The sequence below is a fragment of the Lepidochelys kempii genome, chromosome 11 (assembly GCF_965140265.1).
Source record: "Lepidochelys kempii isolate rLepKem1 chromosome 11, rLepKem1.hap2, whole genome shotgun sequence".
Classification (NCBI taxonomy): Eukaryota; Metazoa; Chordata; order Testudines; family Cheloniidae; genus Lepidochelys; species Lepidochelys kempii.
This window is the reverse complement of record NC_133266.1, coordinates 51,398,014-51,423,831: the sequence shown is the minus strand read 5'-3', so window position 1 is coordinate 51,423,831 and position 25,818 is coordinate 51,398,014. Positions and strand designations below refer to the sequence as shown.

The window sequence follows — 25,818 nt, the reverse complement described above, 5'->3', positions numbered from 1 at the left end:
CTAAAGCCCTAATTCTATTGGAATACACAAAACTATCACTGCAGCGCTGACTATGGTATTTGCAGGATTTCTTTTAAGGATTCTGCAAACATCAATTATTTTAAATAAATTAAGAGTAAATGACCATTTACTTATTGATGAATTGCCAAGGAATAAATAGGGCTAATAGCTTCCTACTGAAAAATGTAAGTTAATGGAATTCTGTCAAGATTTTACTCTGTCCATGAGAGTAGTGAGCCGCAGATCAGATGCCACAGTATGGTAAATTTTGGTTAATGGCTTTTTAATCATGGCCTCTACTCATTTAGATTTTACATGCAATGCCATTACAGTTGTGGCATTGCTATGACATTACATAACCCATTCGTTTTTAGAGAATTGCATGGGATTTGGTCTGTAGATTCTCTTTAGAGTCAGTGGAAGCTTTACAGTTAAAATTCCTTTAAATACAAATCTTCTTCATGCAGAATTATATGACTGTGAAGACAATTATATGTACCTAGGGTTGGATTATTTGTTGCTCTGTGCCTTGTGTAGTCATTAATAGCTAAACAAAATGAGTGCACAGTGTATGTAAAACACTAGAGTTCTGATCTGATAGCATTTCACACTCACTTTGCCTGGTGTAAATGACTGCACAAGTTGCAGGGCAACAAAAAATCCAGTCGTCAGACTCTAAGGGTAGTATATTTCAAAGCCAAATTAAGGATTTGGATATTCAGTTGCCATTAATTTCTAGCCAAAACTGGGCAGCCAAATCCCTCAGGCACCTTTGAAAATCTCAAGAGAAAAACACTAGGATTCTGACAAAGTCACAGACCATAAACATGAATATTATTTACCCTAAACAAAACCAGAAGCCTCATTCAAAGTGGTTTTCTCAAACCCAGTTTTGTGTCTTAGGAACCTAATGAATCCATTGAGATCTTTATTCATCGTTGTCCCCCCTTGGTGTAACATCGGGATCAAGACTACTGATTGCCTTTAATGTTTAAAATACACAGATGCTTTAGTAAATTACATAATGCTGAATTCTTTTTCTCTGTTACCTGGCATTGAATCACTGTAATTGAAAGAAGAATTATAGCCTTAGTATAAAATTTCAACATAATACTTACAGGGGGACCAGGGGAACCTGGGTTACCAGGAAATCCTCTATGACCCTTAATGCCATTGCTGCCACGCTCACCAGTTTCACCTTTGTCACCACGAGGACCTTGGGCACCCTTTAAAAATAGATTAGTAATAAAAATGGATATAAAAATAAGTAGGAGAAATTGTCAAAACCAGAAAATGGCAGAACTGATAGTCCAAGTGCTTTAAAGGGGGACTTACTGGAGCACCACGAGCACCAGAAGGACCAGCAGGGCCAACGGGACCAGAAGGACCCTAGGGACAAAAAAGGAATGAGAGATATTCATGATCAAATGCAATTGCCATACTCTTTTCTCTAGAGAGACAGTACGTGCAGATACTAGAGCTGGTCAGAAACTAGGGAGAAAGTCCACAAACTTAGTAATTGAGCTTAGCTTTCTGTTGATAAGTTTCTTATATTATTTGGTAACAAAGACTACAAAATCTACTTGATAGCCAGCTCCACTTAAACAATCCCTTTGATACATTAGACCAGGCCTCATGTGCAAGTGAATTTGGCTCCTGTCGGGAGGCACTTCGTGTCCTATAGGATTAGACCCAACATTTGGTGAGAGGTTGGGCTTTTCCAAAGTGCACAACTCCCTCAGCTATTATAATATTACTAGTGCTGTACAGGCAAAGCATAGTTTGTAAAGAGAGACAGTCTGGTTGGCTTATTGACTATGTGGCATCAAAAAGTACTCTATGGGTTTGAGCTTAAACTGTGCATAGCTATTTATGATTTAGGAAGGTTCACACTTATGGCAGCATGTAGAGTACACGGCATGCCCAGGTATAAACAGAAGTGTAGACAGTGAGGCACTGCTTAAGTGAATAGAGTGCCCTAGACCCCTGATGCCTGGGGTATATTCCCTATATGGCTCTCCATTTGTCCAAGCAGTGCCTCTCTGTGTCTACACTGATATTTTTAGCAGTGTAGTATCTGCTGCTGGAACCTTTCCCCACCACAGTGAAAGACTTTCCCTGCTGCCTCTCCCCAGCCAGAGCCTTTCACTGCTGCAGACAGACAGACAGACACACACAGTTTGACTCTTCCATACTCCTGTGCTCTCTGTTAGTGTATAAAACAGATTGCATCTGGTAAAACAATTCAAAATGGACAGTAGGTGCTTTCTGTCGTGTTTGCACTCACCGGATGTCCTCTTTCACCTGTTTTTCCAGCTGGACCAACGTTCCCTGGGGGCCCAGGATGACCAGAGGCACCAGGTAAACCCGGGCCACCATTTTCACCACGATCGCCCTGCAGAGACATTCACAACAGCCAGTATCAGAAACACATCTATTTATTACAACATAGTGCATATGTAACCAACACCTCACTGATGCCGTAGAGACAGCAGGTGCAGTACAGATCAGTACCTAGATACCTCAGGGATTGGCAATCTATACATGCCATAGATACTTAATGCCTCCTACCTTGGGTCCTGGGGATCCATCACGACCTGGCAAGCCATCTGATCCAGGGTTACCCTGAAAAACACGGAGAGGTAAAAGTTTAAATATTCGCAGCATTACGGCATAGCCAACATGTTTTAGACTTAATCAGGATAATGCTCCTCAAAAGAAGAAGGGAGACAGAAATGATTTAAATACAGCCCTCACAGAAAGGACCAGGTTGTAGGCAGCCCTTCTGCAGATTTTCAGGAAGACAGCATGCCAGGAGATGCATATTGCCCCCTTGTGTAGCCCTTATAAGGATCTGTCACAGCTGCAGCCCCTGCACTTGTAACAGTGAAGGGAGTGTTCCTTTGGTCGACACCAGTTAGGATAGGACCATGGCCTACAGAGAGGGTAGGCTGGACTAGGGGGAACTGGCTGCATCCTTTTAAATGAGAATGGTGTTGGGCCAGTTCCCCTATGCACCAGGCTTTTCAGGGTGGGATTCTAAATCCACTGTAGTTCCCCCTTAGACAGGCCTGTGTATAATTCACAGTCTAGCATGAAAATCTGAAATATCTGCTTACATCTCTGCCAGATTCTCCAGATGAGCCACTTAGACCAGGAGGACCTTGTAGACCTGGAGCGCCACGTTCTCCTGGGTTACCATTGCTGCCTGGTTTACCATCTTCACCCTGCATAGAAAAATGAAATGGGTTCATTACATATTGATTTTTTGTAATGTCATCAAATTATTCAGTTCTTGGTCTCTCTCTCTCTCTCTCTCTCTCTCCCTCTCCTCCCCTCCCCAATCAAGTGCAGCATCCTGTGCAAAAACACTGACCAGGAAGGAGTGGGTTAACTTCAGTAGAGCTACAATGGTGAAAATCCAGTGCCACTCCACTGATTACTATGGAATAAATAAGAACAGAATCTGGCCCAACAGATGTGGGATGAACGTGATGTTCTGTTTGTCTTATATTTTTTTGAGCAAGGTACATAATGAAAATTTAGCAAATGAATAGCTGGTAATGAGTGGCATTAACACTGAAGAACTACTCATGAATTGCATGGGCCTTTCCACTGAATAATGAGTTAAAGAGAACAGAGAAGTGTGGTACAACTGGAGACATGATGTGTCAGAATTTTGATACATTTTATGAAGATTTACTAGTGAATTATTCTGTTTTTCAGTTGTGTGAGGATGTTCATATACTTTTAGATAATCCTCAGAACAATCCAAGAATATTAGTAGTAGAGACCAAAGATAACTCCAGATTCAAGTACCACTCAATACAGGGAAAGTTTAGTCTGGATAGTAACTTTATAGTTCGTGCCCATTCTCTAACTACTGGAGCAAACCCAGAAGTCCCTACTTAATTTTCACTTAGCTTTGCCATCAGTCAGAATTTGCCTAAGTACAAACCAAGTAAGGACTTCAGGATTTGGCCTATTATCAAGAAATTTTGTCACATTCATTACATGTGGAATTCAGGATTGTCATTAAACTGTGTCTAATTCTGGGGGCCCACTCATTAGGAGAGATGTGGACAAATTGGGGAGAGTCCAGAAAAGAGTCACAAAAATAATAAAAGGTTTAGAAAACTTGACCTATGAAGAAAGGTTTAAAAAACCTGGAATCTTTAGTTTTGAGAAAAGAAGACTGAAGGGTGACCTCACAGCAGTCTTCAAATATGTTAAGGGCTGTTATAAAGAAGACTGTGATCAATGTTCTCTATGTCCAGCGGGGGTAGGACAAAAAGTAATGGGCTTAATCTGTAGCAAGGGAGATGTAGGTTAGATATTAGAAAAAACTTTCTAACTATAAGGGTAGTTAAGCTCTGAAATAGGCTTCCAAGGATTATTGTGGAATCCGCATCACTGGAGGTTTTTTAAGAACAAATTAGATAAACACTTGTCAGGGATGGTCTAGTTTCACTTGGTCCTGCCTCAGAACAGGGGGTTGGAGTTGAAAACATCTCAAGGTCTTCCAGCTCTACATTTCTGTAATTCTGTGAAAGGCTGAAACTCTATTAGATATCTACTGCATAATGTCAGCTGCATTATCTTTGAGGGTAAATTATATCAATAAACCTCCATTTACCTTTGGGCCAGGCATGCCAGGAGCACCTGGTCTGCCAGCAAGGCCTGGCGGTCCCACAATACCACGTTGACCAACTATACCTGAGGGGCCTGGACTACCTGGTGAACCCTGTCAAAAATATTTCAAATAAATAAGTGTTAGGTACTCAGTTGAAACATGACTTTGAATCATTATCTTCTTTTGATGACATACTTATTAAATTTCTATTCACAGGTTTAATGAACACTGTGAAATAATTTACTTACCATTTCTCCTCTTGAACCTGGTGAACCTTTTTCACCTGGTTGGCCAGGCTCACCTTTAGGACCAGCACCTCCAGGGCTACCAGCCGGACCAGTGCTACCTGCCGGACCAGGACCACCATCCTTTCCAGGAGCTCCAACATTACCAGGTGGCCCTGGATTGCCCTATACATGAATTTTAAAGAGAGAAGACTCAGATACAATATTGGATATACTAGATGAGACAACACTATATACTACTTCATCATGATCAATTTAACACAGACCATTTCCATTAAAGTAAGTGGGAGCTGTGAGAGTTCAGAACCTATGCAAAATACATCACTTGTTTTGGTGTCTAAATGCAGACTTGGATGCCTAACTTTAGGCACCCACATTTGGAAAGGCTGGCCTGATTTTATATAAAAGCCTATCCCCTCACCTAAATCTAGATTTTTTTCCCTCTTGATATTTTAAGTCTTGGGTGGAAGTGGAACTGCATATTTTTATACCAGGGCTCTGCCAGAGGGATTCCTACATATTGATGGTACTGGTTGATTTCTGGAATCTCCCACCCGGAACAGACTCTCGCTGTCACTGTATCATAGCCCTGGTGTGGGGTGCCTGGTATCAAAGAGATGGAACATATATGCAATGAGATCTTTTCAATAAAAGGTCAGATCCAAAACCCACTGAAGCCAATGGAAAGACTTCTGTGGACTTCACAGGACTTTAGATGAGGCCAAAAAATGTGAACTTTATTATCCAGTATTTACTGGGGGTAGATTATATATACATATTCTTCTCATGGTCATGATTTTCTAACTGTGAAGCAGAACTTTGATTTGGATCTGTCTGTGACTATGGAATATTGAAAAGACATAAGAATCTGTTAAGAAAAATCTCACGGTGTGACAGGAAGCAGGAACTTTTCTTATGTCATTTCTCACTTAAGACTGTATGGTAACTGTGGGTAAATGCTAATTTTTAATGGAATTTAGTTGATTTATCCAACTTTTGCCACGTCCATTTTTCAGTTTGTTTAAAAAAAAAGAGTCCAAAGTCATAGTCCAGTATTTATGGTGTAAGAAGGCGCATATGGTGTGAACAAGTGTAATATAGAATAGCTTTTCTTGGGACAGAGATGGTCTACAAAAATTTGGGAAAGTGTAATATGCAGGAAATAGTGATTATAATGGGATAGTGTAGATTTTCAGTTATCTGATCTTCATATTGTGGGTCACCTCCACAAGGGAATGATGCTCCTATGGACCATCTTCTTTCCAAATACCCCTCCCTCTAACTGCTTGGTTCTAAAATTGTTTCATTCTGCAGGCAGCCAAAAAGGGCCTAAACGATCAACTGTGATCTATGGAACACAATTTAAAATCACTGATAGAAAGAAAGGAGGCTTTGGGTGAGAAGAAAACACTACAAGTCAAGATCCTAAACTGTACATTTCTTGCATCATAAAGAGCAAGAGAGAGAATAGGACATTTATGACCACCATAAACAGATAGATAAATAAATAACCCAAATTCTACTGGAGGTAATGGAGAGACCTCACTGAGTTCAGTAGGTTTTGGAGGAGCAAGCACAATGACTATCAGGACAATAAATGAAAGAATTGCCATCCAAAGCAAAGTGAGATGGGGATAAGCCCATTTTTGTGAAGTTAAGACAAAGAAGAAACTTTACTTTCAATATACTTGTGTATTATTTATGCCAATGTACTGTAATAGTGATATGAGTTAGATATAACAGCAAGGTAAGTATACACTTACATTATTACCAGGAGGACCAGGCATGCCTCTGGCACCTGGGAAACCAGATGAACCCTGAAATGCATAAGTAAGGGTAGTAGTCAATTTTAAAACATTGGCAACAAAACAGGAAAGAAAAAGGATGAGGGAATATCAGAAGTTTGATTGGTACCTGAGTTTCCTAACACAATACATCTCTGCTGTGGTTTCAAAATCATGGCAAAGGCTTAAGGCAAAGAACAGAGCAAGGCTGGGTGATATTTAGCCATTTTGTACAAGGGCTGAATAAATTTCCATGATAACTAAACATACAGTCCCAATGTTAACTTTTGACGCTGGAAGATCTCAGCTATATCTCAGGGTCTAAGAAAAATTGCCAAGGTGGTCTTTCAGATCAAAATCGCAGGTGACCTGGAGTAGGCCATAGATGGTTTGGCTTAGTTACTCCAGCCTACTCCTGTGCAGGAGAAGTTTGTTATGCCAAAGCCAATCCAAGACCACCAATGCACTGTGCTTGCTGCAGATCGTGCTGGAGTTGTTGCCCCAGTAATAATCAGCAGTGTTGTCTACCAGTGATAGACTGACAGAAAAGGTTAACACTCACAGGGCTGCCTGGAGCACCACGCTCTCCTTTTGCTCCTTGGGAACCAGCTGGACCCTACAGTGAATGAAAAGAACGTTGTAATCTGATATGAAAAACCGTCAACAACAGATAAGATTCTAAGATGTGTCAATGCATTATGCATTTCAAACAGCTCAAACTAATATCATAACTGAAAGAAATTTGAAGTTGAATTTGGGTAACAATGAATACTTAATACTTACTGGTGCACCAGGGCCTCCTTGAGGACCTGCAGCTCCTGCGGGACCAGGCTCACCTCTTTCACCACCAGGGCCTCTCTCTCCTTTTCCACCAGGTTCCCCATTTTGTCCCTGTATTCAAATAAATTCTTATAAATTCTGTTTTGTTAAAAGGGCTATGAGACAGAAGGTAGTTGAATTTCCTTGGATGTATCCACTTGTTAACTAAGAATACATGGCTATAAGTTATAAATCCATTGAAGGCAATGGATAATATAAATCCAATGTGAGATCAGAACCAAGACCCAGATACTCTTGTCTAAGGAGCTGACACACAATTTAGAAACTCAGCTCTGGTTGCAGACTGTATTGATAGGTGTCTCTTGCTCTAAATCTCACTAAAGAGAATTCGGTAGGGAAGGGGATGGGAATCTTGAAGTATGGCTGAGTAAGTAAACAAAGGGAAATAATTAAAATACATATTAAATATAGAAGTGGAATATAGAGTTATAGTTTGCCATGCTGTGCTTGGTAAATCATTCTAAGATGGACATGAATATGGTCAGTTATTACTAACATGAATTAAAAATAAAAATTGAGTATCAAGTTTGTTTGGTATTTATACTCACGGGGGCTCCAGGGAAGCCAGCAGGCCCAGGGGGGCCCTGTTCACCTCGATCACCCTGCAGAAAAGAAACATATGCTAGATGTAAGAATGAGAAAAATATTCTTCACATCTCATGTGTGAGAACTCTTTGGTGAACATGGTTCATGTTACTCTATCATGTCCCTACTTGAAATAAAATTTAAATGTGGTTACTGAACTTTATACTTTCAAACTGTTTAATTATGTCACTCTTGATAATTATTAGCCTTGTGCCAAATCCTGTTCTCAGTTACATCCGTGTAAGTCCTCAGTGGAGTTATTCCAGTTACACCCTGGTGTAACTGAGATCAAAATCTGGCCCATTTTATCAATATGAAAATGAACACCATGAAATAAGTGAATTTTGAAAAGTTTACTTAATTATTAAAATAGAAAACATACAAAATTAGACCATTAAACAAACTAATAGTTCAAAACTTTTAGGATTTAATTTTATTTATTTATTTAGTGATATTTTCAACCAGAGATGAAAATACCAAGAAACTGTGCATCTCAGATTTTCTCCCACTTCTCTGATATCTTTCATAGCTTTAACAATAAGTGGTCTGATTTTCAGAAGTTCTGAGCCAGAACAAATCTCACTGAAGTCAGTAGGAGATGCAGGTGCTCAGCACCTTTTGAAATCAGGCCCCATCTGTTCTTGAAGACATCACTTAACTGTAGAGCTGAATCTCACCCAGGTAATAGAATCTACAGTAGAGTTATGACTGAACAAAAAGGACGATCACTTACAGGACCACCACGGGCACCTGTAGGACCAGGGGGTCCAGCTGAACCAGGTTCTCCCTGAAAGAATGGAAAGATGTATGTTTAAGAATTATTCCTCCATCTAAGGAGGAAATCTCAGACATATATACACAACCCTCATTTCAACACAAGGTTATGAACTACCTTATCTCCATGTGGGCCAGCTGGACCTGGGGGCCCAATGGGACCTGCAGATCCCTACAAAATTAGAAAATAATGTATTTAGTATAGGAGTATTATTTTCATGTATTGTGATCAATAAAACTTGCATCTCACGCTCAGTATATATATGGCTTTTTAGTTATTTTAATAGCAGACAATCTACTTCTTTGTTACATTGACACTTCGATGGATTGCGTAGACATCTTGACTTTGTTTTCCCAATGTTCATTGAAGTCAATGGGAGTAATTCCATTGGTATTTACTGGAATTTATCCATTCACCTAGCTTTACCTCCAGACAATTTACCAAATTTCTCATGATTCCATAGTACCTGATCCATTTTTATCCTCTATTATTGGCAGAGGGCTAGGTTCTACACCACTGAAGTCAGTGGGAGGTTAGAAACTTAGTTCAGTGAGCATATGATGAGGCACAGAGTAAGGAAGAAACTATCAAATGACTACATTAACGACAATGAAAATCTAACATACCTTGGCAATCATAACTTTCCCATAAACTAGTTTTTTATATTTATTGTGACTCATCATGTTGATGCACCATGCCTGGTTTATTTCATGTGTTGTATGAAGTTGCATATTTCATCTAGTTACTATATATAAAATGCTGTAGAAGTATTCTTCATGGAAGCCTTTATATACTCCTCTCCCCCACACCTCAGTCTTGTCCTCTTCAGCCAGTTAACTTTGGAGAAACCAGCAGCTACTTTCATCTGGATGTTTTTCCCAAGTAACTGAACCTTATTTATCTGTAAGCTTCAAGTAATCAAGATTCTATTTTATACTATATCAGCGTCCTGCATGATCAAAAATGTAAGTTATGAGAAACAAGGATTAAACCTAATTTTTTTACAAATATAAACCTGCACTAACAAAATCAGTTCCCCTGGACATGATGAGGTTTGCTGTTCCTGTCACAATGATGGTCATTCATTAGAACTTTACTTGCATTGTAAATGACTCTTCAACAGCTGTTGAAGCTGAGTCACATGTAATAAGAATGTTCACACAGTATGAGAGGTTATACTCACCCTTGGTCCATCTTTACCAGGGAAGCCATCACCACCTCTGCCACCGGGCTCTCCCTGTCAAACATGAATCAAAAGGGATTTAGAAAATTACTGAGGAAAATGTCACAAGGGTATCGCGATAACTGGATTTTCTAACTGTGGTAATGCAAATCTGGCATTCAGTATAACATTCTGCCTAAGAATACACAGTCAGACATGGAAATCAGTTGTAATACTCAAAATGGATTCAACCACACAGGAGTAGAAAAAATGGGCCAGATCCTCCTTTGGTGCGAATTGGTATCACTTCATTGGCTTCAGTGGAGCTATGCCGATTTACACCATCCGAGAATCTCTCAGCATTTTCACATAGTGTAGTCTCTTGAAAATATATGTCCCGATTTGCATAGATGCTGTGTACCTTTAGCTCTCACTGAAGTCAGTAGTACTCAGCACCTTTGAAATTAGGCCAAAAGTGAATATATGACAAATCTGCTGCTTTGTCTGAAGCTAAAATGGTATTTTCACAAAATTAATAGGAAAAAAGGAGTAGTTACCTTCTCTCCTTTGGGTCCAGGACTTCCGTTACCTCCTCTCTCTCCCGGCATTCCTTGCAAACCAGGTGGCCCTGTACCACCGGGGGGGCCAGGTGCACCAGCAGGACCCTACAAGTGTATTGGGGAAATATAGATGAAATTTGAATGTGCACCTGAATGATTCATGTAACACAGTGAAGGGTTGAGCATAAAGTATGTACCTTGCCACCTTCTGGGCCAGGAGGACCTGTTCCACCTCTTGTTCCAGGGGAACCTTGAGCACCTTGTGGACCACGTTCACCTGGGAGACCATTTTCACCCTGCCATAAAGAAAAATGCGTTAGTTCTTTGTTCCCAAGGCCTGTACGATGGTTCTGCGTTTATTTACCTTCTCTCCTTCACATATTTAATCATAAAAATATTGTTGCAATGCTTACCTTAGTACCTGGGAGTCCAGGGGCTCCATTTTCACCTCTTTGTCCCTGTTTACAATGCAAGAAATATTATTAACCCATATACTTTACATTTTACACAGTAAACCTATCTCAAAAAATGGTGCTTGGCATCCTTCAAATTTTACCCCTAATAGTGATCATACAAACTACCCCAGTTTGGCTCCTGTTATGATCTAATTCTTGGAAATACCATTTTCAAGAGGATGGTAATTCCAGAGATGGATGTCAAAATATAGTGGCCTTCTCAGGTTTAAGAGTGCTGTCATAGGGTGTGTTTTCAGGTGGTATATCTGGGGCAGAAAAGGGAGATGAGGCAATCGGATCAGCACTGTTAGCCCACATGTGCCCACACAGTATGACAGATTTCATCATGATTTCAGTAGCCACAGTGTCTGCTCCACCGCCTTTGTACTCTGATAGGGGGTTGGCCAATAGATACGCTATAATGGATACACTGACCAAATCCCCATCCTTCTGGCTTCACCCGTCCAACCCACCCACCCTCGATAATGCCTTCAGTGCTGTGGCACAAAGACCCTGTGATGGATCACGGCTTCCCAGGACACAAAAACACAGATTCCTCTATTTTTAAGATGTTTTGCATCTGAAAAGGGGACCTGAAAGGAATTGCTGTTCTTATATTTGTATTTTGATTTCTTGATTTCCAAAAGAAGAAAGGACAACTTACTGGTTCTCCAGGCTTTCCACTCTCTCCAGGTGGGCCTGCAGTACCGGGTAATCCCTGTTTAAATTAAAGACACCACTTCATAAATAAATATTTTATATATACCTAGATAGAAATATCTGTATATGATTGATATTGCATGGTGATTTAGAGAAAAGCAGAATACGAACAACTGTCCTGAGAGCTATCTATTGTAATTTAAGTTTTCCAACCTAAATTGTGCATTCTCCAAAGTCAGAGAAAATGTGACACAGAAATAATTCAGTGAAAATAATTTTGTAATTGTATCTAATATTTTGCAAATGAGGAAGGTGTAACTGGAAAGCCAGATATTCAGATATAGATAACCCACTGATCCATCACCATTCTTCATGGAGTCAGTCAGGCTTGCCAGATATTGATCAGCTAACTTACATGAAGATCTTGGTTGACCTTTCTCACTTCAAAACATGAGAAAACAAGCCCTAATTGATATATTTAAGGTCTTCTTTATTTGTTAGCCTGTTTTAAAAAATTGCATTGGAAGCAATAAAAGAAACGAACAGCACCTGGAAGCCAGATGGACCTGGAGATCCCGCCTCTCCTTTTTCACCAGGAGGACCCTGGAAGGACACAAAAAGGCAACACAAAATTCATCAACATCATTCTTACACATAAAAGAATTCTTAACATATTCATATTGTAGTTAAAATGCCACATACATTCTAAGTCACAAAATTAGACAAAAATGAAAGCATAAAAGTGAACCATTAGCACCATTGAGCTTTTGTCATGTGACTATCAGACCCTTCTGATCTTGCTGACTATATTCTCATAAAACTATTAAAGTCAAAGGTTTTGTTTTGGTTTTTTTTTTTTACAATAATAAGGTCTGCAACATTAAGCCTACTGTGAAAGTTTTATAAAAAAATCAAAAATATTAAAACTTCCCAAGACATTCACAAGTTGCTTTATGGATGTTTTTCCAATACACAAGGGACTCAACTGTATGAGTAAGTCATTGTGGAATGGAAGAAGAGATCACATAATGGCACTCCTTGTGCTCCCCTAAATGAAATTTCTGCTCTAGGCTAGCTCTGCTAGCTTCCACAGAAGGAGCAGGTAGACAAGGAAGCACGGCAGTGTCCCACTTCTAAAGGGGGATGCCATCTTGTCATACTCATCCATGCTCATCTTGCTGCATTCAAAGAGGTATTGTGAATTCTTGAGGCCAGTACCTCTGGGAGCTCATGCAAAGATTCTTTCCATCTTTCCTCTCTTACCATCAGCTAAAATTCCAGCAGAAAGACTACCTTCGTAGACATGCCTAATACAGCACCCAGGTTACCTAACTTTAACACTGGTAAACTGCCAAAGGAAATTGTAAATTTCTCCAATAATCCTTAAATTGGTTTAAACTGGCACAGCTCCATTCACTTCAGTTTATATGAACAGAACTTCTGTCTTAGTTATCTTTAACAAACTGAGTACTTATTAACAAACAAACAAAGACAAGTTAGTCCACCAGGTGTTTCTGTCTTTATAACTAATGGGAAATTTCTCTCTCCATCAGAGAAGAAAATGTTCTCTCTCAAGGTTCACACTCCCTTTGCAGACCACTAACACTAAGCAGTTGAAAAGTATTTGGGAAATATTAACATGTGTTTTTTACAGAAAATGTATCAGCTGTTCCAAGACTTTTCTTTTTTGAGATGCTGGACATTGCACTTACAGCGACTCCTGGAGGACCTTGGATGCCGATATCACCACTCTTTCCAGGAAGACCCTATCAAATCACAAAATGAGACTGATTATGGATCAGTGCAATTTTTAAAAGGATTAAAATCACAGAGGACATTGTGAATTATTACTAAAGAGAAGCTGATAAATGAAACTGACCTGTGTGCCAGGGGGTCCAGGGGCACCTCTTTCTCCATTCTTACCTGGCGCACCCTTTAAAAAGGGAAAGACCAGACATATTTAAAATACATGTTTCTAATTCAAACTCTAGTTAAAATGAGAGTTTCATAGGTATAGGGCCAGATCATCTGCAGAATTAGATCAATGTAGCACCATCAAAATCAATGGAACTAAACTGATCTACAACTGCAGAGGACCTGGCCCATTAAGTATATGTTTTTTAAGTCAAGGAATTACACTAACCTCATTACCCTTAGGACCTGGGAAACCCATCACACCTGGTTGACCTCGTGGACCTGATTGGCCTGGAGGACCAGGTCGGCCAGATTCTCCCTGATTACCCTGATGCAGGAGAGAGATAGCGACAATTAGAAGAAACAAATGATTATGTGAACAATAGAGAAATGTTTAAAAAAAATCAAATGGAAGAGCTAAAAGGTGAGCAAAGACTATGTTATTTTTGGCTAACTTTTCATTTGAAATACACTTTTATGATTTTTTTTAAATTACATGTAAACTCCTGTGGAAGAGGAGTCAGTGTTTATAGTGATGTTAAATAACAAAGTTTGGACAGTGCCGTTACAATGAAAAACATATGGAATAGTCGGTCACTGTAAAATTAACACAGAATACAACTAATGAACTTGTTTCTGATCTCCCCTACATTTTACACCAGGACTCCAATGGAGTGATAATGGTGATAAGTGAGATCAAAGGCAAGCCCAGTGACAGTATTATCATATAATATTTGTGCAATGTACGTACTGGAGGGCCGGGTTTGCCATCATGTCCTGGGCTTCCTGGACTTCCTGTCAAACCCTTCATTTGAAGAAAAAATATGTTAATTTTTAGTGAAAAAGCTAATGTTGTTAGATTACATTCTATACAGACACCATTATTTACAGTTAGTTTTACAAAACCATTTCAGGCTCACTAAAGAAATCCATTGGATTTACAAGGGACAAGCTGCTCAATAATTAATTTAATAGGGATTCAGCCCATTCGGAGATATTCGATAGAGGGAATGAAGTTGCTTTAGGCACCAAAAAGCAATCATTATTCTCTAAAATTAAAGTATGCAATGAAAGCATTTTCATTAAGTCCCTATTGTTTACATACAACTACATTTAATAGCACGTTCTTAGTAATTTTGGTTTTGCTCTTCAATTTACCAAATATATGATGTATATCACATTGTATGTCTGAAAATCACATTGATTTCCAATAAAAACTATTTTATTGTAAAATGTAATAACTCATAAGCCTGTATGGAAAAATCAGTGGTTGCTGACCTTTGAACTTACAAATATTAGTCACCAGTACCCACTAATTCTCAGTAGAGCACATTTTACTTTTCTGCTTTTTATGCCTAATGCCTTATAACTTCTCTCTGATTGAGTCTATGGGCATCAAATATTCTATGCCAAAGACCAAACAGCACATTTACTAAATGCTTCATAACCGAAAAAAATAATGTTCAAATTTTATATTTTATATAAAATTAGATTAAATATAAAATTATCCAATGGAACTTTATATAGGGTCAAAAACTATAAGAGCCAAGCTGTAACTTGAACAGTTTGGTACCTCCTGCATCCTATGGAGTGCAGCTTCATATAGTCTTCCTGCTCCCAACTGTAGAGAAATGTTGTGGGAGTGGGGCAGGTCAGTGCTGGTTGATTTGGTATTATATGGTCCACTGACCAAATACACTTCTGTGGAAGGGCACGAGGGCAGCTTTGGAGGTTACTACAACTCAACTTCAGACACTCCCTAATGCACTCAGGAAAGGATTTAACTCATTGCTTTGAAAATCACCAAAATGTACTGAAAGGATTTTGAGCTAATTGAAATTCAGATATGGTGGCAAACAGTCAAAGGTTCAGGGGTTTAGCTAAGTACCCAGAAATCTGAATACTTATCCAAAATTTATTCAGATTGTTTAATTCTCTTGAGCTTGAACGCCTGGGTTGGAAATGCCATAAGAAGGAGTGTCCTTAAAGTATTTTTTGCACTTCTAGTTCCATTTTTGACCACAACCACAAAGTGCACAGGGTGCACAGGGTGTAAATATAATTAATTAAATACATAAAATAGATATCGACACGGATTGAAAATCTCAAAAAGGTTTGATATCCCATTGGAAATTTGGCTCTGGTTGCTGAATCAAACCAGCTCAGTCACCTGTAATAAAGATCATCATCAAATTATCTTAATAGCACATTAAAAGAACATTCTCTCTTACTCTCATTCCTGGAAGACCAGGGCCACCATCGCGTCCAGGTTCTCCCGGAGCTCCTCTTGGACCTGCAATGCCTGGACCACCACGTTCACCAGCAGGACCCTTAATATTTTTAAAAAGGACATTGGACATTCACAATAAGTAAATAAAGCTATTTAAATGATCATTATTATAATGGATTTCATAAAATTGGGGAAGCATGTACCTTTTCTCCAGGAAGTCCATTACTACCAGGTATGCCACGGGAACCTGGGGTACCCTGCAAGCAAGAGAGCAGACATTTTATTCCTGTGGATCAAATATCATGCAAAGTCTACCTATGTAGCAGAGACGATCAAAAACATCTGCTGGTTTCTTGAAAGATCATGTGCAAAGTTCTGTTCACACAAATAGATCCAAATATTTTTAAATGTTGTAATAACATACTTTGATGTTTCTTAACCAACCACTTTTACTCACATTTTAGTGATATTCAGTGAAGGAGATACATGGAGATGACATTCCATCCTGGCTGTACAGATTCAAGATCCTTTTTCTGTATGCACAGTGCACTTTGGGTCTAATCCAACGTCCACTGAAGTCAAAGGGAGTCCTATAAGTGACTTCAATGGGCATTGGTATAGGCCCTATTCTTTAGGATTTCCTTAAATTCATGTTAAAAAATTAACACATTTCAGCCTTGAAAAATGATTTTCCTTCTCTATCATTCTTTAAGAAGGCCTCTTGGTTGCAATGTTTTGATGACATTAGTTAATATTATCTGCATTGTTTTAAGACAACTTTCCATTTGCAGTTCACTCATGCATTCAACCTCCTCATATTTTGTTCACTGTGCATCTCTGATTTCCTCACAACTTTCCAAAATACTTTCCAAAGTTAGTGAATATAAAATTGAATCAATCTCAATTCTAATTTGTTTTAGGTGGGAACAGGAAATTAAAATGAGCAGCAGGCTGTCATTGTTGATGATGCTGGAACAATTTATTTCAATAATTATTCCATGATAAAACTCTATACAAACCAGTAGCATCTAATTGTTAAAAGACTGTTGGTAGAAGAATCAGCTAATTATCCTGAATATGGATGAATCAATCTTAATTTCACTTTCAAGAGTTGAAACTTTGTCATGTTCATTTGATCTGCAGGAATTCAATTTCATTGTCATTCTACAAATTGTAGCGGGATTGTATTTGGCATCTTTAATACATATTACACTATACTTTTCTGTTCTTATTCGGTTCAAAATCTTGTGTAGAAACACCAGTTTTTTCAAGATTAATAACCCTCTAACTATGAAAAGAAGAATAACTTTAATGTATTTTAAAGTAAAGAAAGACCCAAGCCATGCAGAGCAGATCTAGATTAGGATTTGGATCTGAAGTTTTCCAGTATGTGGGATGTTCACATCTGGAAGTTTGGTTCAATATCTATTTGGATTCAAAGTTTGAATCCCAAGTTTTGGTACATGGTATGTGACATATGATTTAACTACCCAGTGTGGTAACTTGGAGTGACTTACCCTTTCTCCTGGTGTTCCAGGTAAACCATTTGTGCCTGGCTCACCATTAGCACCCTTTTTGCCTTCTTCGCCAGGAGGACCAGCAGCACCTGGAATACCATTTTCACCCTAGTGACAAAGCAGGAACAAGTGAAAACATATTGTGCAGAGGCAAAACTCTCACTGAGTTCAATGGAAGTTTTGCCTGGGGTAAGGACTGTTATTAATAAGCTTGTAAAACATGATGATGCATTAAAGAAATTAGAATATTTAGAAAATCACTTACACGCTCTCCTCGTAAGCCTGGCTCTCCTTTTGCACCGTTCTTACCAGGTTCACCCTAAACAGAACACACTTCCATTAATGCTTCTACATAACAGAATATTTCGGTAGGTTTGTTAGATAACAATAATAAGAAGAAATATATCTCTCAGCATTTAAATTGTCAGCTCATTTTTATGGTTTATCTGCTTACAGGAGTCAAACAGAAGTGGAAGACTCCTACTTGAGCTTGTTACACATCCTCTCTGTAAAAGAGATGATCCTGTAACCCTTACTCAGGTGAGTGCTTCCATTGGGTCAAACCCTAGGTTTCATTCTGGTTTTGAATCACTGGAAGTTTGATGTCAGTTTTGCTGGATGCCAATGGGAATTTGCATTAATAAGGTTTGAGGAATTATGGAGTAATTCTGTCAGGACACAGCATGTTAATTTCAATGTTAATACAATAATAAGCATTTTACACACTATGAGTAGATTTCATAGGGGCAGGCCCAAGGAAATTTAGAAATAAAAAAGATGAAAATTTTTATATGTAACAATTAGAAATGGATGAATGGTGTGAGTTTAAATCTGAGTGGCCATCCAGATACATCCTCCTACCACCCAAAGATATAATTACTGTATGTCAATTGAGATATGTTGAGATGTCAATAAGGTTCAACACTTGGAATAGTTATGATGGACAAAAATCTGTAATTTTACTATGGCTTTGCAATATTATACTGTTACCAAAGTTTTTGCTTTGCTGTGCTTTTCTGTTTTGTTGGTTGGATAATTATAATAGACAATTGCAAAGGGATGGTAGTGTTAAGGAAAAGTTAGCACATGTGACTTCATTTTGGTTTGGGGCCCACCATTGTTTAAATGCCAGCACATCATACACCAGGAGGAGTGATCCTTAGATACTGAATCCCTGTGAAAATCCTCCTCCTTGTCTCCAGCCTGCCTTGACTCCCAGTATCTGGTTTTTGTCAGTCTCTAACTCCCTGTCTCTTGGCCTTGATGTGAGGCCTCCCATTCTGATAATAAAAGTTACCGATGCATGGCTTTAGGACCATGCTGTGTAATTAAACATACTGGTATAGCACGAGGAATGCACCAAGCAGGGATAGGTGGTAGATAAGACAAGGGTTTGTTTATTGGCTAAGGTTTCCGATGAACGAGGGCAACATGCTTTGCTAAAAAGTATATAACCTTTGTATAATCTATATTCGTGGTCCCCCCCTGGCTAGCAGGGGGGCACCACGCTCGAGCATAATAAACTTAGTGTTTTTTGGGAACTCTGCAGTTGTGGACTTTGTTTCTGTGCCTCAGCCTAGATTCGAACTGTGCGTGTCCTATCAGGTGTAATTCGTAGCATTGGTGTGCCTGTCCTATCAGGTATAATTCGCAGCATTTGTGTGCCTGTCCTACCAGGTGTAATTCGTAGCATTTGTGTGCGTGTCCTACAAGGTATAATTCACAGCAGTTGTATGCGTGTCCTACCAGGTGTAATTCGTAACAGTAGAATTGACTAGGCAAGTTCAAATATATAGGAAATGGCTGAAGGCTCCTAACAGAACTCCAGAAGCCATATTCTTCTGTCACGTACAGGGAGTCCTCAGACTTATGATGCCTGAGTTAAGTTGGATGCCACTTATGACGCTTTTCTATTGACTGCCCATTTCACCCCTACGATGCTTGTTTTGACCTTAGGACACTCAATTTGCATAAAGTTTGCTTGAAATCACTTCCTGTTTGCATTATACTGGTAGGAGCTGGAAGGGGTCACTTCTGATTGGCTTAGAGGCATCAGGGTAGGTTGTTGCTGGGTAGGGTTGCCACTTGTTTTTGATTGGCTCCTGGCTCCAGGCTCAGCCAATCAGAAATCTTGAACCGTGATTGGCTGAGTCTCAGCATGTGTGCCATTCTCCTTGGCTTTCTGAGCTTGTGTTGCCAGCATCCTGAGCAGCATGTGTGAGTGTATATGTTTATTTGAATGATGTTTACAAAATACAGTGTACAGTAAATACATTGATGTTGCAACATTAGTCATCTATAATTCATTTAGTACAAAAAACTGGGTTATTGTGGTGAAAATAGTATATCAAGCCTTGGTTCAGGAACCAATCCCCCCTTAATCCTCAATCCTACCATTGATTCCGATGGCAAAAGTGTTTTCGACTTACATTTCGACTTACAACACAATTTTGTGGAATGAATTGTGTCATAAGTCTGAGGACTTCCTGTACACCTGTGCAACCCTACTGGGGGTTGCAGGTGATGGGGAATTTATCCCCTTGTTTTATCTTAGTAATGAAAAGAATGTTGGTAACTCACTGACGGGCCTCTTTGTCCGGGAATTCCATTGGTACCTGCGGGACCAGGAGGGCCACGGGCTCCACTCAACCCAGGAGCACCAGGAATACCAGCAGGGCCCTGTGTGGGATTGAAGGACACTAATATGAATAAAGCATGGCATTACTGAATGCTGTGTAATCAAAACTGTAACCCCGACCAATAACATTGCAAAAAATGACAATTTGGTGGGATACTTACCGTTTCACCTTTACCACCTGGGTTTCCATCTCTTCCAGGATTGCCCTGGAAAGAAGAAATGATTAATCAATGCTAACACAGTGTCCTTAAATCCAAAAATTCCATAGCACTTTGCAATCATCAATTTGTATGGCAGTAATCATAACAATATGTTTGTATAACCAGCACAATATTTCCGAGGACTTATGTGATGTTTGTTACTTACAGGAGAACCAGCTGCACCAGCATGACCTTGTGGACCAGGTTCTCCTCTTTGTCCAGGGGTACCATCAGAGCCTGGGGAACCAGGAGCACCAGCTTCACCCTATGAAGAAGATGGTATGAGAGCAAATTGAACTCCCTCTAGTATTGCTCCCAATGCATAATATTAACATTTTAGCCTCATTACCTCTTCCTCAGCCAGTGCACCTTTGCCTGACCCAGGCAGAATGCTGACACTAGCCTATCCTGAGCAAAGTGGGCAGGTAACTGATCTAAGGGAACACAGCCAGCTAGAACTTGGCAATATGTGCTGGGCAGCACTTGCTGACGTACTGCATATTGTCTCATGCAGTTCGAAAGAGTGATAGAAAGCACATTGCCTCTCATGCACTATAAGGCATTGTGTCTGCCTCGTTCCTGTGCAGGTAGAATGCATCAGAGTACCTTTACCTAGTTGCCAAAGCCCCATCCTGCACCTTACAGTATTCCTTAGAGGAACAAGACTGCAATTTAGTCCTTTTAACATAAGAAAAGAATAAAAAAGAGCACATCATTTGTATATTTAACATGGAGGAGCAGAGAGAGTCTCCAGAGAAGAAGGGCTAAAAAAGGAGAAGGATAAAGAAATCAACAGTTGCAAGGACAGTGATGTGCACAGGTGTGGGCTTCACATTAGAATGGCTGACACACAAAATTAGTAGTACTGCTGGATGATTGTATTACTTGTATTGTAAATGTGTCTAGAGGTCAGCATGAAAGTATCTTGGAGAAACTTCCAAAACATATGCAGAAGTGAGAGATGTTACAGGCCTTGGGCCAAATCCTCACTGCATTCACATGCATTGGTTGCAATGGGAGTGCCTGTGAGAGTGAAGTGAACATGATTTGCCTAATTCTGTGTATGAAAATACATCAGCTATAGACCTCCAAGAAATGTGACAGCAGCCAGAAAGTGAGGAACCATCTAGTGAAAAATACACACCAGTATCTCTGAGGTATATATGTAGACATATGTCATATGGTAAAATAGATCTTCAAATAGGTACCTTAGAACCTGGAGAGCCTGGAAATCCTGCAGTTCCTGGAGGGCCAGGGGGACCCTTAAATAAAGAAGGCAAAGTTATTATTACAAGAGGTGAAGGTCATATGGAATGAATCTTAATTTGAAAATAAACCCGAGAGAGTTTTTTTCTGTCATGAAAAAAAACATCTGGCAAAATATCAAGAAATATGAGTCATACTCTAGAAGATGAAATTTGGGTGGTTTTAAAATATCACACCTATACTTTAGTTACCCTTATTCAATGTACATTTTCAATCAGATGTGGATGTTTTTGTACCTGAATAATTTCAATTTGAAAAGTATGATTATCGAGATGATATTACACAAACTATTTTAACAGATCACTTGAATGAAAGCATGTGAGAGGGAAAAGAGGAGAATATGGTTGCTACTATTACAATTTCTACGTAGTTGGAAAAATAAAAAAGTTGGGCTACCCCATGGTTTATATGGCCTATTGAGACCAAATGAGCCAGTGTGAAGCATCAAAGGACAAAGACTTTGTTGATTGCTCTCCCCCACATTCATGAAGGAGGGGCTTGCGTGTGAACTCATCCCATCAGCCTGAACTCTGGGGGAAGAGAATAAAAATGCCTGACAAGAAGGAACTATATCAGGATGCTGTTTGGAATTTGGAGAGGGCAATGTTTCTAAGCATAAGCAAGGGATCCCCAACTGCTTGGCTTGTGCTAGCGCTAAAGGACATATAGAGCTTGCATATTATAGTAGCTACGATTACCTTTTGAAATCTAAGACTGTATCTCATTTGTGTGTGTCTGTTTACCTGCTTTAACCTTGTAAATAACCATCTCATTTATTTTTCTGAGTTAATAACTCTTTAGTTAGTATTATAGGACTGGCTACAAGCATTGTTTTTGGTTTGAGATCTGAGGTACAACTGACCTGGAGTAAATGACTGGTCCTTTGGGACTGGGAGTAACCTGAATATTGTTGTGATTTTTGGGGTAAGGGTCAATTACCACAAAGGCAAGATAGACCGGAGTTCACACTTGTTACTTGGTTGATGAAATCTAATTATAGAACATACATCAGTTTGGGGTTTATGCCCTGTTCCTTGACAGTCTGCCCTGAGGTTGGCACTCTTGCTCGTGAGCTAGTCTAGACAGCTTGACATCATGGTCTAGCGCTAGGGTGACTTATATGATGAAATCATTCCAAATCTGGCCCATATAAAGAGTTTCCATTATCTTTGTCAGTAAATAATTAGAGAAAAGCTTGGATATACATACACATCCTTTTTATTTACAGGATCATGATTTCTCTTATTTTCTTTTTATTCTTCATCAAAAATAAAGGTTTTATCTTTCAATCATAATAAGCATAAAGTTCTTGAAAAGTATAATTGCATAAGACACCAGTTCATAAGGCAAACCATGTCCAATTAGTGGGTGGCGTTGTAGGACATCAAGCACATGGGCAAGAGAAAAATAGTTAAGCAATACAATAGTTAAGGGAAAACAATAGTTAAGTTTCTTACAGGTTGTCCAGATGTTCCTGGAGTACCATCATTACCACGGGCACCCTACCAAAAGAATACAACATAATCACATACCAAACATTCTCTTTGGGGCTAAAAAGCCAAGCACTTTGATATTGGACAATGATTTTGACTTTCAAACCATGTTTCTGTGTGTTCATGCATTCCTATATATTTTATTAAGGTACACACAATTCCTCAGGTATGGTGGCATACTATATTAAATAACAATAGTAGTAGCAGTAGTAATAATAATAATATCCAAAAGGGGCCTATCGATTGTACATGCACTTTGCTGTAATGATACGATAGTGGTAGACAAGGAAATATGTTATTAGACACCAGAAATTCTTTAATGCATAGCAATCATGCTTAATAAAGCAAAACATAATGCGTGTGACCTGTAAATAAGACAGCAATAGATGTCATGCATTCTTGAATGACTATAGCTTACAACCACAGAGAAAGGATAAAATGTGGCACAAGAGAACTAACAATGATTTAAGGCCTGTTACCTCTGCTGTAGATGTATCAGACATCTTCATTGCTCAGTACATTGAGTACTAGCATAAACAGTCCCTGTTCTGTTATATTTTAGGTTGAGACTTGTTTGCATTAGCTAGTGTTAATTACGACCTCCCCTTGTAAGCCAAGCTGGGACACCACAGTCTCACTCTTCTCTACAGCAGTCACTTTGTTTAGTTAGTCTTGTAATGCTGACCTCTACTCCATCCTGCCCACCCTGTTGGCTGAACTTATACCCTCAAAGTATAATATATTAGCATACAATATAAAGAAGGACTCATTAAGGACACGTGGCATGTAACAAATCTGTATGCCCTTTACTACAACCATTGATCTTTGGCTGGTAAATTTTCATGATGATTTTGCGGAAACTATATATTCTGCCATATCCTCCTATACACTATTTGATGTACTACATCTCACTTAGATTGTAAGCTCTGTGAGTCAGGGAGCTTTTATTTTGTGTGTCTAAAAAGCATGCTGTACACCTGTTGGGTTGTGCAACAGAAATAATAGCAATCCTGTAGTTTTGTTCCAATTACTTACAGCAGAACCAGGAGATCCTGGTCTCCCCCTTTCACCAGCTGGACCTCTTGGACCCTAAAGAACATACGATTATTAATTTGGGAAATGGATTTCCAAAGACACCATGTAACAAACAACAAGAAGAAAAACAATTTTGCTTCGAAATGTTTCAGTGGGGCTGTCTGCATGGGTAAGCAGTACTCAGTGTGTGTGAAGGGTGGCAGAATCAAGCTCTTAAGAAATAAAGTCAGAAGAGAGCGGAACATAGTAAGAAATACTAAGCAGAAAAAGTATCAGTTACTGTAACTTCCAATTAAATGATAATGAAAAAAAATTACCATTGGCCCAGGTGATCCATTTTCTCCAGGAAGACCATTTTCACCCTGTTATATAAAGAGAATATCATGTTTTGACAGCATTAATCTTTATTACCAGATTTCATTAGTGATCTCTTGTAGGGATGACACACAGTAACAAGCAAGGTCCCAATCCTCTGAGATGCTAAACACCTTCTATGAGGTATTCAGCTTCTTCAACTTCTACTGAAGTCAATGGGGATTGAGACATCTCGACAACCTCAGGCACAAAATATTAAAACAAAAAGGGTTGGGGCCTGATCCATCATTGTGTTACTTCAGTTCTACATGGCTGTAATTCCATTAAAATCAATTGAGTTACTCTGGCATTAAGCTGGAGTAACACAGAGGTGAACTGGGTCTGAAGTGTATCAGTAAAGCATCTTTTTAAAGTAATGGAGTTGAACATACTATTCAGACATGGGAATCTCCATCTTTTCTCCGTTACTGTTATAAAATCATATGAGATGTGCTGCAATTGCAGACAACAAACTCCCCTAGAGTAATTGATTATTTATATGGACATGATCAGCCAGGACTTAAGAAGCGTAAGTGGTTTTACAGAAGCAAATACACAAAATACAGTTTTGTTATTGATTCAGAGTAAAATTACATACTTTCTAGAGGCTGCAACAAAATCACTTTACCTTCAGACCAGGAGCACCACTGTCGCCTTTGGCACCATCTCTTCCATCAAAGCCCTAAGGGAACCAAAAATAACGTACATTTCATTTCTACTCTTGAAAACATGATAATCCTTGATCACTATTGAACTTCAAGTGCATCCTTTTTTTTTTTTAACCTGAAAAGCTGACACATCTTACATTGTAGGAAGATGGCTTATATTGGTTCAAACAGTAATACAACAGAAAATCAAAATAGTTTTAACAAATCCAGTTGTAAAATGTTTCAGGAACATAAACATGCAAAAGATGATCAGTGCATGCTTAGAAATAGACTATGAACTCCTTGTTAGACAGATGAGTATTTAGTGCCACAAGTAATCGCATTTATTTCCATAGGACTGCTCATTTGGGTAACTTCTCAACAATGTAAATACAGGGATCAAAATTTGGCTCGTAGTTAAGAATACATCCAGGTAATTTATTTTTGTCAGTATTATTGGTAAATCAAAATAAGCAGAGAAAAGCAGAGATGGGACAAAGGGACACATTTTGAATCCAGATCAGAACTTTCCCAAAGTATAGGGTGTTCGTGGCCAGGGTTTTAGATTTTCAAAAGGCCCATTACTGACAGAAGAGCCAGTTGTGGAGTTCAGATCTGAACTTTCCAAAAATTCTGCAAACGGGAGTGCTTGCGCCTGTTACATAATGATTCAGTTAGAGTAATTCACTCAAAAATAACCTTACAATAATACTTACTCTGTGACCTTTCATTCCATTGAATCCAGGCATACCAGGGGGTCCTTTGTGGCCCTAAACATATAAACATAGAAGAATATGTAAATTACAAATACGGTGGAGTAATGAA

General features: G+C 39.0%; 1 protein-coding gene across 1 annotated transcript in view; it reads right to left on the bottom strand.

Moving 5' to 3' along the window:
* Positions 1-25,818, bottom strand: part of COL3A1 (collagen type III alpha 1 chain) — a 69,069-nt gene that overhangs the window by 6,418 nt on the left and 36,833 nt on the right. Inside the window, exons 10-45 of the mRNA XM_073306132.1 lie at positions 25,710-25,763; positions 24,975-25,028; positions 24,310-24,354; positions 23,993-24,046; positions 22,922-22,966; positions 21,407-21,460; positions 20,365-20,463; positions 20,160-20,204; positions 19,941-20,039; positions 17,626-17,679; positions 17,361-17,468; positions 16,047-16,100; positions 15,845-15,943; positions 14,365-14,418; positions 13,843-13,941; positions 13,579-13,632; positions 13,412-13,465; positions 12,249-12,302; positions 11,704-11,757; positions 10,998-11,042; positions 10,782-10,880; positions 10,582-10,689; positions 10,046-10,099; positions 8,980-9,033; positions 8,821-8,874; positions 8,051-8,104; positions 7,446-7,553; positions 7,225-7,278; positions 6,642-6,695; positions 4,882-5,043; positions 4,637-4,744; positions 3,120-3,227; positions 2,572-2,625; positions 2,288-2,395; positions 1,336-1,389; positions 1,119-1,226 (exon numbers count right to left, since the gene is read on the bottom strand). Coding sequence (XP_073162233.1) covers positions 1,119-1,226; positions 1,336-1,389; positions 2,288-2,395; positions 2,572-2,625; positions 3,120-3,227; positions 4,637-4,744; positions 4,882-5,043; positions 6,642-6,695; positions 7,225-7,278; positions 7,446-7,553; positions 8,051-8,104; positions 8,821-8,874; positions 8,980-9,033; positions 10,046-10,099; positions 10,582-10,689; positions 10,782-10,880; positions 10,998-11,042; positions 11,704-11,757; positions 12,249-12,302; positions 13,412-13,465; positions 13,579-13,632; positions 13,843-13,941; positions 14,365-14,418; positions 15,845-15,943; positions 16,047-16,100; positions 17,361-17,468; positions 17,626-17,679; positions 19,941-20,039; positions 20,160-20,204; positions 20,365-20,463; positions 21,407-21,460; positions 22,922-22,966; positions 23,993-24,046; positions 24,310-24,354; positions 24,975-25,028; positions 25,710-25,763 — 2,619 coding nt within the window. The remainder of the gene's footprint in view (positions 1-1,118; positions 1,227-1,335; positions 1,390-2,287; positions 2,396-2,571; positions 2,626-3,119; positions 3,228-4,636; positions 4,745-4,881; positions 5,044-6,641; positions 6,696-7,224; positions 7,279-7,445; positions 7,554-8,050; positions 8,105-8,820; positions 8,875-8,979; positions 9,034-10,045; positions 10,100-10,581; positions 10,690-10,781; positions 10,881-10,997; positions 11,043-11,703; positions 11,758-12,248; positions 12,303-13,411; positions 13,466-13,578; positions 13,633-13,842; positions 13,942-14,364; positions 14,419-15,844; positions 15,944-16,046; positions 16,101-17,360; positions 17,469-17,625; positions 17,680-19,940; positions 20,040-20,159; positions 20,205-20,364; positions 20,464-21,406; positions 21,461-22,921; positions 22,967-23,992; positions 24,047-24,309; positions 24,355-24,974; positions 25,029-25,709; positions 25,764-25,818) is intronic.